Raw genomic sequence first — 13,966 nt, 5'->3', positions numbered from 1 at the left:
GGGGCGGGGCCGCGCGCCTACTGTGTGCCGGGCGCGCGCGCAGTGGGGCTGTGCTTCCACCGTCTGCGACTGCGGGCAGTGCCGGTTCCGGGAAGTTCAGCGGACCTTTCCCGCCCGGGCCCGCTCGCGGCCCTCTCCCGCGGCTAACGAGACCTCCTGCCTGCCGGGTGCGGAGGTCGGAGCGGCTGCCCCAGCCCCTACCCACGCTGCGAGCCGGGGACAACCGGGCCGGGGTCTGAGCCCACCGCCGCAGGGGCCGTGACTTGAACGGCGTTCTCCGCTGACTCCCCAGCGCCCCGCACTTATCCGGCGCTTCCTAAATAGTTGTCCGCTGAATTAAGGAACGAACGGGTTCACTCAGGTACCCTGCCGTGTCCTGCAGGGTCCTTAGTGCCTGTGCTTCATCTGGGCCGAGCCTCTAGGACTACAAGCTCGTCCTATACCTGATTTCTTTATCAGTGGTGATGGAAGGGTGGCCCACGCACCAGCAGCTGCACCAACTTCAACTGCGACATGGCTATAAATGCAGATTTTTCTGGCTGCCTAGAACTACTGAATCAGAAACTCTGGGCCTGCGACATGTATTTGAACAAGCCCTCCAGGTGATTCTGATGCAGGCTGACTGGAGACCCTCACTGTTTGATACTCACACCTGTCAGCCAACAGGGACTGCCCAGACGATCATGCCCAATATACAGAGAAGGCAACCGAGGCTTGAAGAGGTTGTGTCTTGCCAAAGACTACACCACTTTCCTTCAGGAACGCTGTGACTAGGACTGTCTTCTGGCATCTAGTTCAATTCTCTTTCTGTTCTCAACAAGTATTTATGGAGTGCCTGCTTGTGTCAGCCACTGTTCTAAGTGCTAGAGAAGCTGCAGGGAACTGAATAAAATCTCTGCCTTCCTGGAGCTGACAGTGGAAAGAGACAGGCTGTAATACAGTAGTCCCCCTTTATCCGCAAAGACTGGGGTTTCAGTTACCTGAGGTCGAGCACGGTCCAAAAATATCAAATGGAAAATTTCAGATATAAACAGTTCATAGGGTTTTAAATCTTGTGCCATTCTGGGCAACAGTGGTGAAATGTCGTGCAGTCCCCGCTCCCGTCCAGCCAGGAACCTGAATCCCCGTTGTCCACTTTATCTACACTGTTTACCTTACCAGATCGACTGTCACAGCAATGCATGTGTTCAAGTAACCCTCATTTTACTTCATAATGCTCCCAAAGAGCGAGAGGAGTGATGCTGGCAATTCGGATATTTCAAAGAGAGGCCGAGAAGTGCTTCCTTTAAGTGAAAAGGCGAAGGTTCTCAAAAGGGAAAGGATAAAGATGTATGCTGAGGTTGCTGAAGTCAACTGTGAACAAATCTTCTATTTGTGAAATTGTGAAGAAGGAAAAAGAAACTCATGCTAGTTTTAGTCAAGCCTCAAACTTTATCATATGTATGTATGTATAGGAAAAAACATAGTATATATAGGGTTTCTGCAGTTCCAGGCATCTACTGGGGGCTTAAAACATATCCCTCACAGATAAGGGGGCTACTACACAAACAAGGAGATAACTTGTATGTCAGATTATGATGAGTGCTATTAAAACAATAAATAGAACATTACACAAATCCAGGTAAATGGGATAGTGGGTGGGATGTGATAACAGGGTGAGCAGAGATGTCACTGAAAATGTCACATTTGCAAAGACCTGAAGGAATTGAGAAAGTAAGCCATGCTGACTTTTGGGGAAAGAGCAATCCAGGCAGAGGGAAAGAGGAGGTTCTGACAAGAGCAGCCCTGCCACAAATAGCTAACATCATGCCACCTACCATCATGATAACATTAACATTCTGGTAAGTGGTCATTGGTTTCCCCAGACTGTAAGCTGTGGCCCCAACGTCCAGCAAAAGGCCAGACATACAGTAGGTACTCAATAATGTGCTGTTAAATGACTAAGCCTCATATATATAGGATTATGATACAGAGTAAAACTTGAGAGAGTGAAGCAGCGATGAGTCATGGCTTCGGCAGATCAGAGAAGATGGTAATGTCCTTAGGATCTGAGCCTGCAGGGTTGGATAAGAAGGTCTTCTGGGAAAGTGTAAAGATGAGGAGGAGTCTTGAAAGTACATAGGGCTCAGATTGCAAAGGGCTTCAGTTCCAGGATGAAGACTGGGATATATTCTGTGAGTGGGGGCCATGGAAAGTGTTTGAGCAGGTGAGTGCCGGGGCTAGTGCTAATCACTCAGGCCTTGTGTACGAGGTGGTACACTCTCACTTCCAGATTTGGCCTCATTCACCACAATGGAGGACTTCCTTTTTGGAGACATTCGTTTCTGTGAAAATCCTGAGTAATTGTACCTTTGTCTTATTCTCTTATTCTGGTATCTTTTCTTGTTTTTACTAACTAGTTGTTTCTTTATAAAAGTACTATAAATGGTAAAAAAAAATTAATTCCAACAGTACAAAAGGACATAAGGCAAAAGTAAAAGCCCCATTCCCTCCTCCCCCGTTCTCCCAGTCCTACTCACCATAGGTAGCCAATATTCGCATTTATTTTATCTTTCCAAAAATATTTCATGCATATACAAATATGCCCTCATACATATAGGCACTGATCAAACTTTTTGATTGCAAACAGCAGAAATCAAGGCTCTGGATAATTTTGCAGAAAGGAGATTTAATACAAGATTCTTTTGTATCTCACAGATCGCATGAGAGCCAGAGAATTAGTTTTGAAGGCCCTAAGCCAGGAACTATGCCCCAAATCATGCCACAGCTGTACCCTGTACCAGGATGGGGTCTGCACAGACCCTTTTTGGTGTCACTGGCTTCAGAGTCAGAGCCTGAGGCCGGGGCATCTTATTGGCCCAGTCTGGGTCATTTGCTCTGCCTGACATAAAGGGAGGCTGGGAAAGTGAGTTTTTGGCATTTTCAGCATCTGTAGCAGGACATAGCCTCTGCCCTAGAAGGTACGGAACTCCCCGGTGTAGGAAGGAGATTCAGATGCTGGACAGTCAAAAAGGATAACAAATGTCTATTGCAAAATATTCCCTCTATACACCTCTTTCTTTTGGGGAGCCTTCCTCCCCCACTCTCAGTTCATGTGGTTCAGTAGTTAGCACATGTCCTAGCCCATCCTGATTGGCTTCAGCCCAGGGTTTTTTCTGAAGGGATTGGGGATGAGGCCCTCTGTGCTGAGGTCATCAGATGTCAGGATGATGTAAGCCAAACTGGTACTCACTCTGCCACCACTTGAAGGCAGCCTGCCTGAGAGTGAAGCCACCAGAAAGGAAAACAAAGCCAAGTGACAGAAAGAGACAGAATCTGAAAATCCCCCAGCCCCCATTCTTTTTGGTTAGGTTTATTTTGAGCAGGGTTGTCATCACTTGCAATCCAAGCTTAACAAATGCATAGTTTACTTTTCTGATGAATAGGTTCATATTATGCGTGCTATTCTGAATCTTGCTTTTTGTTGTTGTTGTTTTCATTTAACAAATATCTTGGGCATCTTCCACGTACATGAATATAGATCTGCTGCATCCTTTTTAATGATTGCATGTAACAGTGTTCAGCAGATGTACCATAATTTATTTAATCATTTTTAAATGATACACAATTAGCTTGTTCCCAGTTTTCTGCTGTTACCAAAAAAAAAAAAAAAAATCTTGATTTGAACAGCTTGTAGCAGTCAGGGTCTCAGCAGGGGACAGATGGCACACTTGGCTGGGGAACTCAGGAATGGAACATTTACTAAAGGACCATTTACAGAAGTGTGAGCAGGGTTAACTAAGAGCCATAAAAGACAGTGCACTACTCCAGAGCTGGTAATGGTAGGGAGCAATTGCCACTCCAGGCCTGAAGAGGAGAAAAGGAGAGCAGTTACTGGAATTCTGCAAGAGAGAAAACTGCAGAGAGCCAACTGATAGAAGCTATGGCCTTTGGTAGAGGGACACAGCTGACCCATAGCAACTTAGTATGGAGCAATCCCCAGAGGAATAAAAACCTCTGACCCCACTCTCCTCCTGCCCTCTGATCTCTTACCAGTGCTCCTCATTGGCAAACCCAACTGGTAGCCAGAAGCTCAGAGCCTGCTGATACAGTCTACAGAGCACAGTGAAGAGACACGCAGCAGGGGCAAGTGAAAGGTATCCAGCACCTTGGTGCTCAACGTGTGGTACGGAGAGCAGAGCATCGGTAACCCCTGGAGGCTTCTTAGAAATACAGCATCTTGGGCGCACTCCAGACCTATGGAACCAGAATCTGCATTTCAACACAATCCCCAGGTGACTCATGTGTGTGTTACAGTTTGTGAAGTATGCATCTTGCACATCTTTTTACACATATCTCTTATGCAAGTGTATCTATAGTCTTACTATTTATGAACTCTCTTCCAGCTTTTTTTTTTTTCTCATTGATTCCTGTGTTGGTGTGGGTCCTCTGGAAATCGGATGCCCAGATTTTTTTTTCTGGGAAAAATGCCTGCAAGGGATAAAGAGGGAAAGTGGAGGAAGAAGGAAGGGGAGCCTTTAGACCATGGTGCAGGTCTGACACCTGAGAAAGGAGAGTGGGTAGTGAGGAGGCTTGGGTAGGAGGAGCTTCAGACTGCAGTGCGGTTCTGGGAAAGTCTCAGCCAGGCTGATGGGGAGTCCCCAAGCAAAGGTTGACTGCTAACGTGTCCTGCATTGGGCAGAAATAGCAGGGCTTTGGTACCCCTACCATGCTCAGTTGCTACCTGGGAGAAGCCAGAAGATATCACAGATTCCATGGGCATAGCAGCTGAAAGCTCTCAGCCGACAGTGCTCCCCACAGCAAGTTCTCTTGAAAGGTGATCTGGTTGGTGCACCTCCATTGCCAACACAATCTCTATTCAACCAACATTTATTGAGTACCTTCTGTGTGCCAGGCATTATGTGTGTTGAATGACAATGACACAGCATCTGGTTCCCAGGGAATCCTACATGATTGCAGAACAGGATGGTCCGTGAGCTTTTGCCATCAATTCAGAGAAAGGTATCACAGTTTTGGGGGGTCATTGACAGCTTCACGGGAAAGCTTGGCCATAAGTTGGGCAGAAAGAATGGGTGGGGTCTAGTTAGTTGAAGGAAAAGAAAAGAAATAGATTGGAAGGACAGAGCAGGGGGACAGAGGGACCAGAGACTGGTGCAATGGATTAGGCAGGAGGTAAGGAGGACTTAGAAGTAAATTAATCTCGGGCCGGCCCGGTGGCGCACTGGATAGTGTGCCCGCTTGGGAAGCGCGGCAGCGCTCCCGTCCGAGGGTTCGGATCCCACGTACAGACCGGCTCCCGCTCACTGGCTGAGCGAGGCGCGGGAGCAATGCCGAGGCTTGCGATCCCGTCGCTGGTCCCCGGCCCGGTACGGGGGCAACACTGAGGGTTGCGATCCGTTGCCGGACACGGAAAAAAGACAAAAAAAAAAAAGAAGTAAATTAATCTCTAAAAAGTATTTACTTTTAAATGTTTAACATTTTTCCTAATAAGGTAATGGTGTTTGTTGTAAAGAATTCTTTGTGTGTGTGTGTGTGTGTGTGTGTGTGTGTTTGAGACCAGCCGCACCACGCTCAGCCAGTGAGCGCACCGACCATCCCTATATAGGATCTGAACCCGCGGCGGGCGCGCTGCTGCACTCCCAGTGCCACACTCTCCCGAGTGTGCCATGGGCTCGGCCCAGGAAGAATTCTAATGCTGTAGAAATACAGAACGTAAGCTCCTTGAGATCAGTGGCTTTGGTTGTTGTCTTCCACTGGATCCCCAGAATCTAGCACACTGCCTGCCAAATGGTAAGTGTTCAATAAATATTTGTTGAAAAAATGCATAAATTGAACAAAAGTGAAAAGACCACAGAATCTCACATATATTATAAATAAATATAATGCAGTTAATTTTTTAGATTTTTTCTTTTTGCATATGTTAACATATGTTGTTTTGCCAAAATAGGATCATACTATTCATACAGCTTTTCTTGACCTAACAATGCACCTTAAACACATTTGTATGTTAAACACCTTGAATTAGCTCATGCTTGTTAAGGGCACTGTGGTATATTATGGTATGGTATGGATGTGTGATACTTTATTTTATAATCTCTTATTAATGGACATTTGGGCTGTTTCCAACTTTTTGCTTTTATGTACAGTACTGCAATAAGCTTCCTTGTATGCATATCTCTTGAGCTCTTGTGAATCTATTTTTGTTAGATAAATTCCTAGATGTGGAATTGCAGGATCAAAAGGATATTAATATTAACATTTCTAATAAATATTACCTAATTGCTTTTCAAAATACCAGTTTGCATTTCTATGAACAGTGTATGAACGTGTTTAATCACATCCTTGCCAATACTGAAATTAATAACATATTTAATCTTTGCCAACCTAGTAAATGAAAAATATTTCAGAGTAAGTTTAATTTGAATTTTATTTTAAATAGAAAGATTGTGCATATTTTCATATGTTCATAGACCATTTATATTCTTTTTGGGGGAACTGTATGTTCAAATCCTTGACCATTTTTATTTCTGTTTGTTCATTTTATTTCCCTGTTGTTTCATATACTGGGCAAATATCATCTGCAAATACCTTTTTCTGATTTGTCTTTTGTCTTTGTATTATTTTAGAAGGCTTATAGAATTTTAAAAAATTTATACAGTCAAATTTATAGATTTTTCCCCTAACGGCCTCTGGGTTTTTTCACCCAATGCTTTCATCATGGGATTTCTGTTTCTCTTTACTTTTCTTTCTTTCTTTCCTTCCTGCCTTCCTTCCTTCCATTGGCATCTTTAGATATTTTGGAATTTATTTTGGTGTAAGGTATGAGGTTGGGATTTAATCACATTTTTTTCCAAATGGTTAATAATTGTCCCAATTATTGCTTGAATAAGCCATCTGTTCCCAGCTAAAGTTTGAAATACCACATCTACCATATATCATAGTAAACTCTAAAAGGGATGTAATGACTTCTATGAAGGGAGTTAATATGACAAATCAAAAGTGCCTTCTAAGGGGCCAGGCCATGGCTCACTTGGGAGAGTGTGGTGCTGATAACACTGGGGTCATGGGTTCGGATCCCTATATAGGGATGGCCGGTTGTCTCGCGTGGGAGAGCATGGTGCTGACAACACCAAGTCAAGGGTTAAGATCCCCTTACCAGTCATCTTTTTTTTTTTTAAAAAAAGTGCCTTCTAGAAAAATCTATTTGTTGGTTGAGTAGCTGATGACACGAGATGGCGTGGTCAGTGAACATATAAGCTCCCTGTATCAGTCCGTTTTTGTGTTGCTATAACAGAATATCTGAGACTAGGTAATTTATAAAGAAAAGATGTTTATTTGGCTCATGATTCTGGGACAGCTGTATCTGGCGCAGGCCTCAGGCTGCTTCTACTCACAGCAGGCAGCCAGTAGGTACAGGGAGATCACATGGTGAGAGGAAGCAAGAGAGAGAGGGAAGGGGAGGTGCCAGGGTCCTTTTAATAACTAGCTCTCTCAGGAACTAACCGAGCAAGATCTTACTCACTACCCCCCAGGGAGGGCATTAATCTATTCTTGAGGGATCTGCCGCCATGACCCAAACACCTCCCAACACTGCCACATTGGGGATCAAATTTCAACATGAGCTTTGGGGGGACAACACATCCAAACTATATCACCCCCCCAAACTAGCAACAAATCCAGGGAAAGGACAAGGTACTCAATTTGGGAAGGGGTACAAAAGGACTTAAGGTCCCAGCTGGACTCACCCTCTCAGGATGTCAATACATCATCATTAATAACATTTATATAGTGCTTACTGTGGGCAGGGACCATTCTTAGTGCTTTACCTCTATTAACAAGATGCTGTATTTCCAACAAGCTCCCAGGTGGCACCAATGCTGCTGGTCTGAGGTCTACAATTCAAGCAGCAAGGTGCTAGACATCTTCCACTTGCCCCTACTGAGACTCTCTCCAACTTGCTTTGTGCCCAGGGACGCTGAGTGTGTAGACTCCACCACTCAATCCTCTCAACAACCCTACTAAGGAGGTACTATTACTTATAATGATTTTTATAGGTGAGCAAATTGAGTCAAGAGGAGTTAAGTAACTTGCCCAAGGCCACACAGCAATCTGTGATGGGGCTGGGGTTCGTGCTCAGGCAAATGGCCTCCAAGGTTGTGCTCCTGTCCTCTAAGCTAAGCTGCCTTTTGATCTCATAGCAACTCACCCAACAGGGAGCTGTGTGTTGGAAAATCCTGGACTAGAATTAGGAGACCTGGATACAAATCCTCGCTGTGCCACTGAATGTTTGTGACCTTGGATAAATCACTTCTCTGAGGCTCAGTTTTCTCATCTGTCTACCTTGCAAGGTTGTTATAAGGGTGAAATGAGACAATTCATGAAAAATAAAGTCTAGCAGTTGATAGCACACAGTGGGTGCTCAATAAATGACAGATTTTATCTATTACCTGGGGCTTGAAGAAGCCATGTCTTGTAAGGCCTAATTCCATCGCTCTTTTCTCTACATCTGAGCTTTTACAAGCAGCATTCCAATTTGGCTTGTGGATCCCAGACATTATGAGTTGTAATCCTTGTCTGTTTTCTAATCTGACCACAGATCTTAAATGTGTTGGGTGTCTGGACAGAGGCCAAAAGGCTCAGCTCCAGGCCTCTCCTATCACACCTGCCTTCTGGCACCAACCAGCAGACTCTGTTCCATGGGGGAAGTAGGTGGGGCCCTGAGCACTGTGGGTGCAACTACCTTCCAGAAGTCCGACAGCCACAGGTTATCCTGGATGGGAGCTGCTTTGCATGGTTCACCCCAACCCCACCCCCTCCTGGAGCCTGGGGGAGATTTCCTTTGGGGATACCAGCAAGAAGAAGACAGAAGAGGACAGCAAGTTAGATCCTAATTCTACCTGAGCCACCAAGTTATTTGAGACCCGCTTCCCATTCTGTATCTCAGATTCCTCTTTGAAATGAAAGAATTGGACTAGATTTATTTGCTAAAAAGCTCTGGACCAGCTTCCCGTGGTAAAACCGACAAACAACAACAAAAACACAGTGCATGCTCTATCCTTCCACAGGGGATGCAAACTCTTCTGTTTCCTGAACTGAGCACCAGCAGAGGGAGTTCCAGATCAACCTAAGATATGATTTCAGGTCTCTGATGTCACTTTAGCATTCAGGTATGCGTGTACACATTACCTCCTGGGAGAAGCTTTCCGAATCTCCTAACCTAGACCAGGTTCTACTATCGGAAACTTTTTAGCACCTTGCAATTCTTCTTCAAAATCCTTATCACAACTCTAATAAATTATCTGTTTAATATCTGTCTGCTAAATTAGACTCTAAGCACCATGATGTCAAAAATATGTTTTGTAACAAAGATTATCTCCTTGACCAAACTCTAGCCAGTCCTGAGTCCTCTTCTTGACCAGGCCTCAACCGCAGCCTATCAACACAAATGATTTTGTCCACTCCCCTCCCCTGACATTAAACAGACACTAACACAGTTTCTAACAGCTCAGGGCTGCATCCCTAGGATGACCCTAGGCCCTCTTAAAGCACCTGCCTTAGAAAGCTCCAGCTGCCAAAAGAATTTACTGTTCTAGCCAACACCTGACCATAGGCCCCTGACTACCCTTAAAGCATTTACTAAAAAGGGCTTACAATTCCTCTGTCCTTTTCAGATGTGCATGTATCTCATGCAACTCAAGAGTGTGTTTCTCAAGGACCTGAGAGCTATTAACTTAAAATATAATCTACAGAAAGGACAAGGTCTCTGTCTCCAGGCTCTGTGGAAGGGTGAAATCTTAACCTTGATAATTGCCAGCTAACAGACACAGCTGGCCTGATTAGCATCTATACTGATCAATCCTTTGTAATTTTTCACTTCCCTGACTCTACTGAGCTCCCCTATACCCCCCACTTCCACTCCTTCATTCTTCCTTTAAAATGCCCAGTCACCTCTGTACAAATTGAAGTTGAGTTCAGTTCACACTGGACACTTTCCCTTATTCCAATGGTATATCATCGATTAAAATCTGCCCTTACCACCTTAACTCGTATCTGGCTTTGTTAATCTTTAACTACACCTGCTCATTACAGTGTGCCTAGTCCTTAGCATGGTACTTGGCACATAGTAGATGCTCAATAAATATTTCCTGGAGGAGAAAATATTTATTAAAATAATCCATTTGTTCCAGTTATCTTTTGCTGCATGATAAATCATTCCAAACCTGCATGGTGTAATACCACCACCACCATCTTATTATACGTATGGGTTCTGTGGGTCAGGAATTTCAAAAGGGCATCTCTCTTCTCTGTTCCATGCTGTGTGGAGCCACAGCTGAGATGACTTGAATAGCTGGAGGTGACACGAATGGCTAGGGAGGAGACACTTCCATGATGGCTTTTTCTCTCATCTGCTGATACCTGGACTGGCTGGGCTGGTTGAAGATTGGCTCAGCTGGCACTGTTAGCTGGGGTGTCTACCTGTGGCCTCTCCAACATGATGGTACTGGGATAGTCAGATTTCTTCCCTAGAAGCTCAATGCTTCAAGAACAGTGATCTCATGAACAAAGTGTAAGCTTCGTAGCCTTTTAAACCTAGCTTCAGAAGTCACACAGCTTCAATTTCCATCATATTCTATTGATTGAAGGAAGCAGTTACAGGTCTTCCTGATTCCTGGTGTGTATCTGTCTGTGACTCTTCTACTCTTCTAAGGACAATAGTCATATTGAATCAGGGCCCACTCTAATGACCTCATTTTAACTTGATTACATCTGTAAAGAACTTATTTCCAAATGAAGTCACATTCATAGGTACCAAGGGTTAGGACTTCAACATAGTTCAAAGTCGGGGAGGATTTGCAGCTTTTTTTAAACCACCACACTACTAGAGCCAGATTTTCAGGGAATTCTCTTGCAATTAGTTTTTTGGTATCAGTTAGGATTAGATTTAGCTGCACAGGACAGAAAACACACAAAGACAGTGGCTTAAATGAGATAGAAGTTTATCTCTTTTTCACATAAAAGAAGCCTGAAAGGAAGCAGACAGGACTGGTTCAGTGTCCACAGTGTTAGGTACATGGGCTGCTTCTGCCCTGTTGTTCACCATTCTCAGTGGATGACCTTTACCTCATGACCCAAGGTAGTTGCTTGAGCTCCAGCCTTCACATCCACAATCCAGCCAGCAGGAAGAAGGAAGGATAAAGAAGTTTCCCTTAAGGACATTACTTAGAAGGCCCACCTGACACCACCACTTGTAGCCCTTTGGTGGAACACTGACTTACATGGTCATGCCTAGCTACAAGGGAGGCTGGGAAATCTAGTTTTTATTCTGCCCAGAGAAACAGACAAAAAACCAAGGGTTCTGCTGTTGAGGAAGAAGAGGAGAATGGATATTGGCTGACATCCAGCCACTCCTTCTTACTCCTTTCTACTTCCTGTTCTACCACTGACAAGCTGTGGCTCTGGACAGCACACTTACTTTGGCCTTTTTATGATTCCCGGGGTAACTAGGGAGGAGCGTACTGCAGTCTAATAGGGAAGCTCAAAGTATTAAACAGATAAATATGTCAGCACTTTGGTCTCAGGGAGGAGAACTGGAGCCCCACCCGGTCAGCCTCCTTTTTACTTTCCTGGGGTTCTTGGGAGCAGATTTTGAAACTCCCAGATTAGATTACCACTGAGGCCCTTCCAGCAACAAGACCCTAGGAATTCATGTTTGTTATGTTTTGGGAGTAACCCCTCCCTGCACTTAACCACCCTGTGCCCTCCATCAGATACCTCTCCAGTGAGTTCAAGTAGGTACCTAAGGAAGCTGAGTGGGAGATATGCAGCCAGACATTAATTGAGCACTTACTGTGTGTTTGACACTGTACCAAGCTCTGGGCTTATTCTAAATCCCTTACATTCTTTCTAAGGCCGGGGTATGAATTAAACACAGCCTAATATATCAAGTGCCATAACAAAGTGTGATGGTGTTATGAACTGAACTATGTCCCCCGGAAAGATATGTTCCTAACCCTTGCTACCTGTGAATGTGACTTTATTTGGAAATAGGTTCTTTACAGATGTAATGAAGTTAAAGTGAGGTCATTAGAGTGGTCCCTGATCCAATATGGCTACTGTCCTTAAGAGAGTAGAAGAGTCACTGAGGCAGACACACTGGGAGAAAGCCAAATGACAATGGAGGCAGAGATTGGAGCGATGCATCTATAATCCAAGGGATGCCACGGATTGCCAGCAACAGCGGAAACTAGGAAAGGTATGAAACAGTTCTTCCCTAGAGCCTTCAGAGTGAACGTGGCCCTGCTGACACCTTGATCTCAGACTTCGAGTCTCCAAAACTGTGGGAGAATAAATTTCTGTTGTTTTAAGGGACTCAGTTTGTGGCAGGTTTTTATGGCCGCCCTAGGAAACTAACATAGTCAGTTTGATGTGTCAACTTGGCTGTATGCATTATTATTATCTCCAGTTATTCATTCAAATGCTAACTTTGGTGCTGCTGTGAAGGTATTTTTTAGATGTGATTAAAGTCTATAATCAGTTGACTTTGAGTAAAGAAGATCATCTGGGTGGGCCTTATTCAATCAGTTGAAAGCCCTTAAGAGCAGAACTGAGGTTGCCCTGAAAAACGAGACATCATCTGCTTGTGGACTGCAGCTCCAGCTGATGCCCAGGAGTTCCAGCCGCCCTTCCTGATGGCCTGCCCTGTGGATTTCAGATCTCCTAACAAGCCCCACAATTGTGTGGGCCAATTCCTTCTAATAAATCTCTTAATATATCTCCTGCTGGTTCTGTTTCTCTGGTGCAACCCTACACAAAGGGATGATGCAATCTAGAAATACATTTGCCTAAAAGACTGTGGAATTGCTGAAGGCTTCAGAGGGGATGGATTTTGGCAGGGTGTTGAAGGATGGGTGTGGTTTGCTAGGTGGGGAAGGGCATTTCAACCAGAGGGAACAGCACATGCAAAGACATGGAATGGTGAATCCTAGTCTTCTCTTACCCCAGTGCCTGGAAGTAGGAGTGGCAGAGTTTTTATCTTGATTACTGAGTTTTTTGGGTTTTTGCCCCCCACCTATATTTTACCCCTAGGAGACAGCCTCACCCTTCACTTTATCTTGGCTCTGTTAAATATTTCCACCACCCTTGAGACTCCCTCATTCCCTCAATACCTCCAAAGGAAACCTCTAGCCAAGACCAGGGGTACTTAACACGGATGGATGGCCTGGGGTGTGTGGGATCATATTATACATGTGTATGCATGTGTTCTGTTGAGGGGATGGTTCATTGCTTTGATCAGTTTCTTGGAGGTGTCTGTAAAGTGGGGAATAGGAAACACAGCTTTGGACAAATAGGGAGCCAGGCGAGGGTTTGCTTTTCGAGGGCTCCAAAGAGTATGGCAGAGGGCAGGCCGCAGGCCCAGGGGTCCGTGAGACAGCCTGGTTGGGGTCTATCAGCCTCACTGCGCCTCAGTCTTCTCATCTGTAACATGGAGTTGATAATCTTAGTTGGTAATCCTTTTACTTGACAGCGTAAAGATCAGATGAGATGGGCCGGCCCGTGGCTCACTCGGGAGAGTGCGGTGCTGATAACACCAAGGCCCCGGGTTCGGATCCCATATAGGGATGGCCGGTTCGCTCACTGGGTGAGCGTGGTGCTGACACCACCAAGTCAAGGGTTAAGATCCCCTCACCGGTCATCTTTAAAAAAAAAAAAAAAAAAAGATCAGTAGTAAAACTGGTAGCACACCGCGGGGTGCACTCGGCCATCACTTACTGAGCGCTTACGACGTGCCAGGCGCTGAGCTAAGGTTTTCAGCGCCTTTGCCTCTTTAATAACGCACACAGCGCTAGGAGGAAGGTGCGAGTCTCAGGCAGCCCACGTGGGGACCCGGTCAAGATTAGCCGCCCTCCGGGCCGGCGGGGCGGGAAGGGGGGGGCGCGCAGGTGGGGCGGGCCGGGGGCGGGGCGGC

General features: G+C 45.3%; 2 protein-coding genes across 2 annotated transcripts in view; one reads left to right on the top strand and one right to left on the bottom strand.

The window, feature by feature from the left end:
* Window positions 1-515, bottom strand: part of ANKS6 (ankyrin repeat and sterile alpha motif domain containing 6) — a 67,697-nt gene extending 67,182 nt beyond the window's left edge. Inside the window, exons 1-2 of the mRNA XM_008568789.1 lie at window positions 486-515; window positions 22-316 (exon numbers count right to left, since the gene is read on the bottom strand). Coding sequence (XP_008567011.1) covers window positions 22-316; window positions 486-515 — 325 coding nt within the window. The remainder of the gene's footprint in view (window positions 1-21; window positions 317-485) is intronic.
* A 1,484-nt stretch (window positions 516-1,999) lies between these two features.
* Window positions 2,000-13,966, top strand: part of GALNT12 (polypeptide N-acetylgalactosaminyltransferase 12) — a 48,873-nt gene continuing 36,906 nt past the window's right edge. Inside the window, exon 1 of the mRNA XM_008568788.1 lies at window positions 2,000-2,032. Coding sequence (XP_008567010.1) covers window positions 2,000-2,032 — 33 coding nt within the window. The remainder of the gene's footprint in view (window positions 2,033-13,966) is intronic.

This window comes from Galeopterus variegatus, unplaced genomic scaffold, assembly GCF_000696425.1.
Source record: "Galeopterus variegatus unplaced genomic scaffold, G_variegatus-3.0.2 Scaffold442, whole genome shotgun sequence".
In the NCBI taxonomy this organism is placed as follows: domain Eukaryota; kingdom Metazoa; phylum Chordata; class Mammalia; order Dermoptera; family Cynocephalidae; genus Galeopterus; species Galeopterus variegatus.
This window is presented reverse-complemented; position numbering and strand designations above follow the sequence as displayed.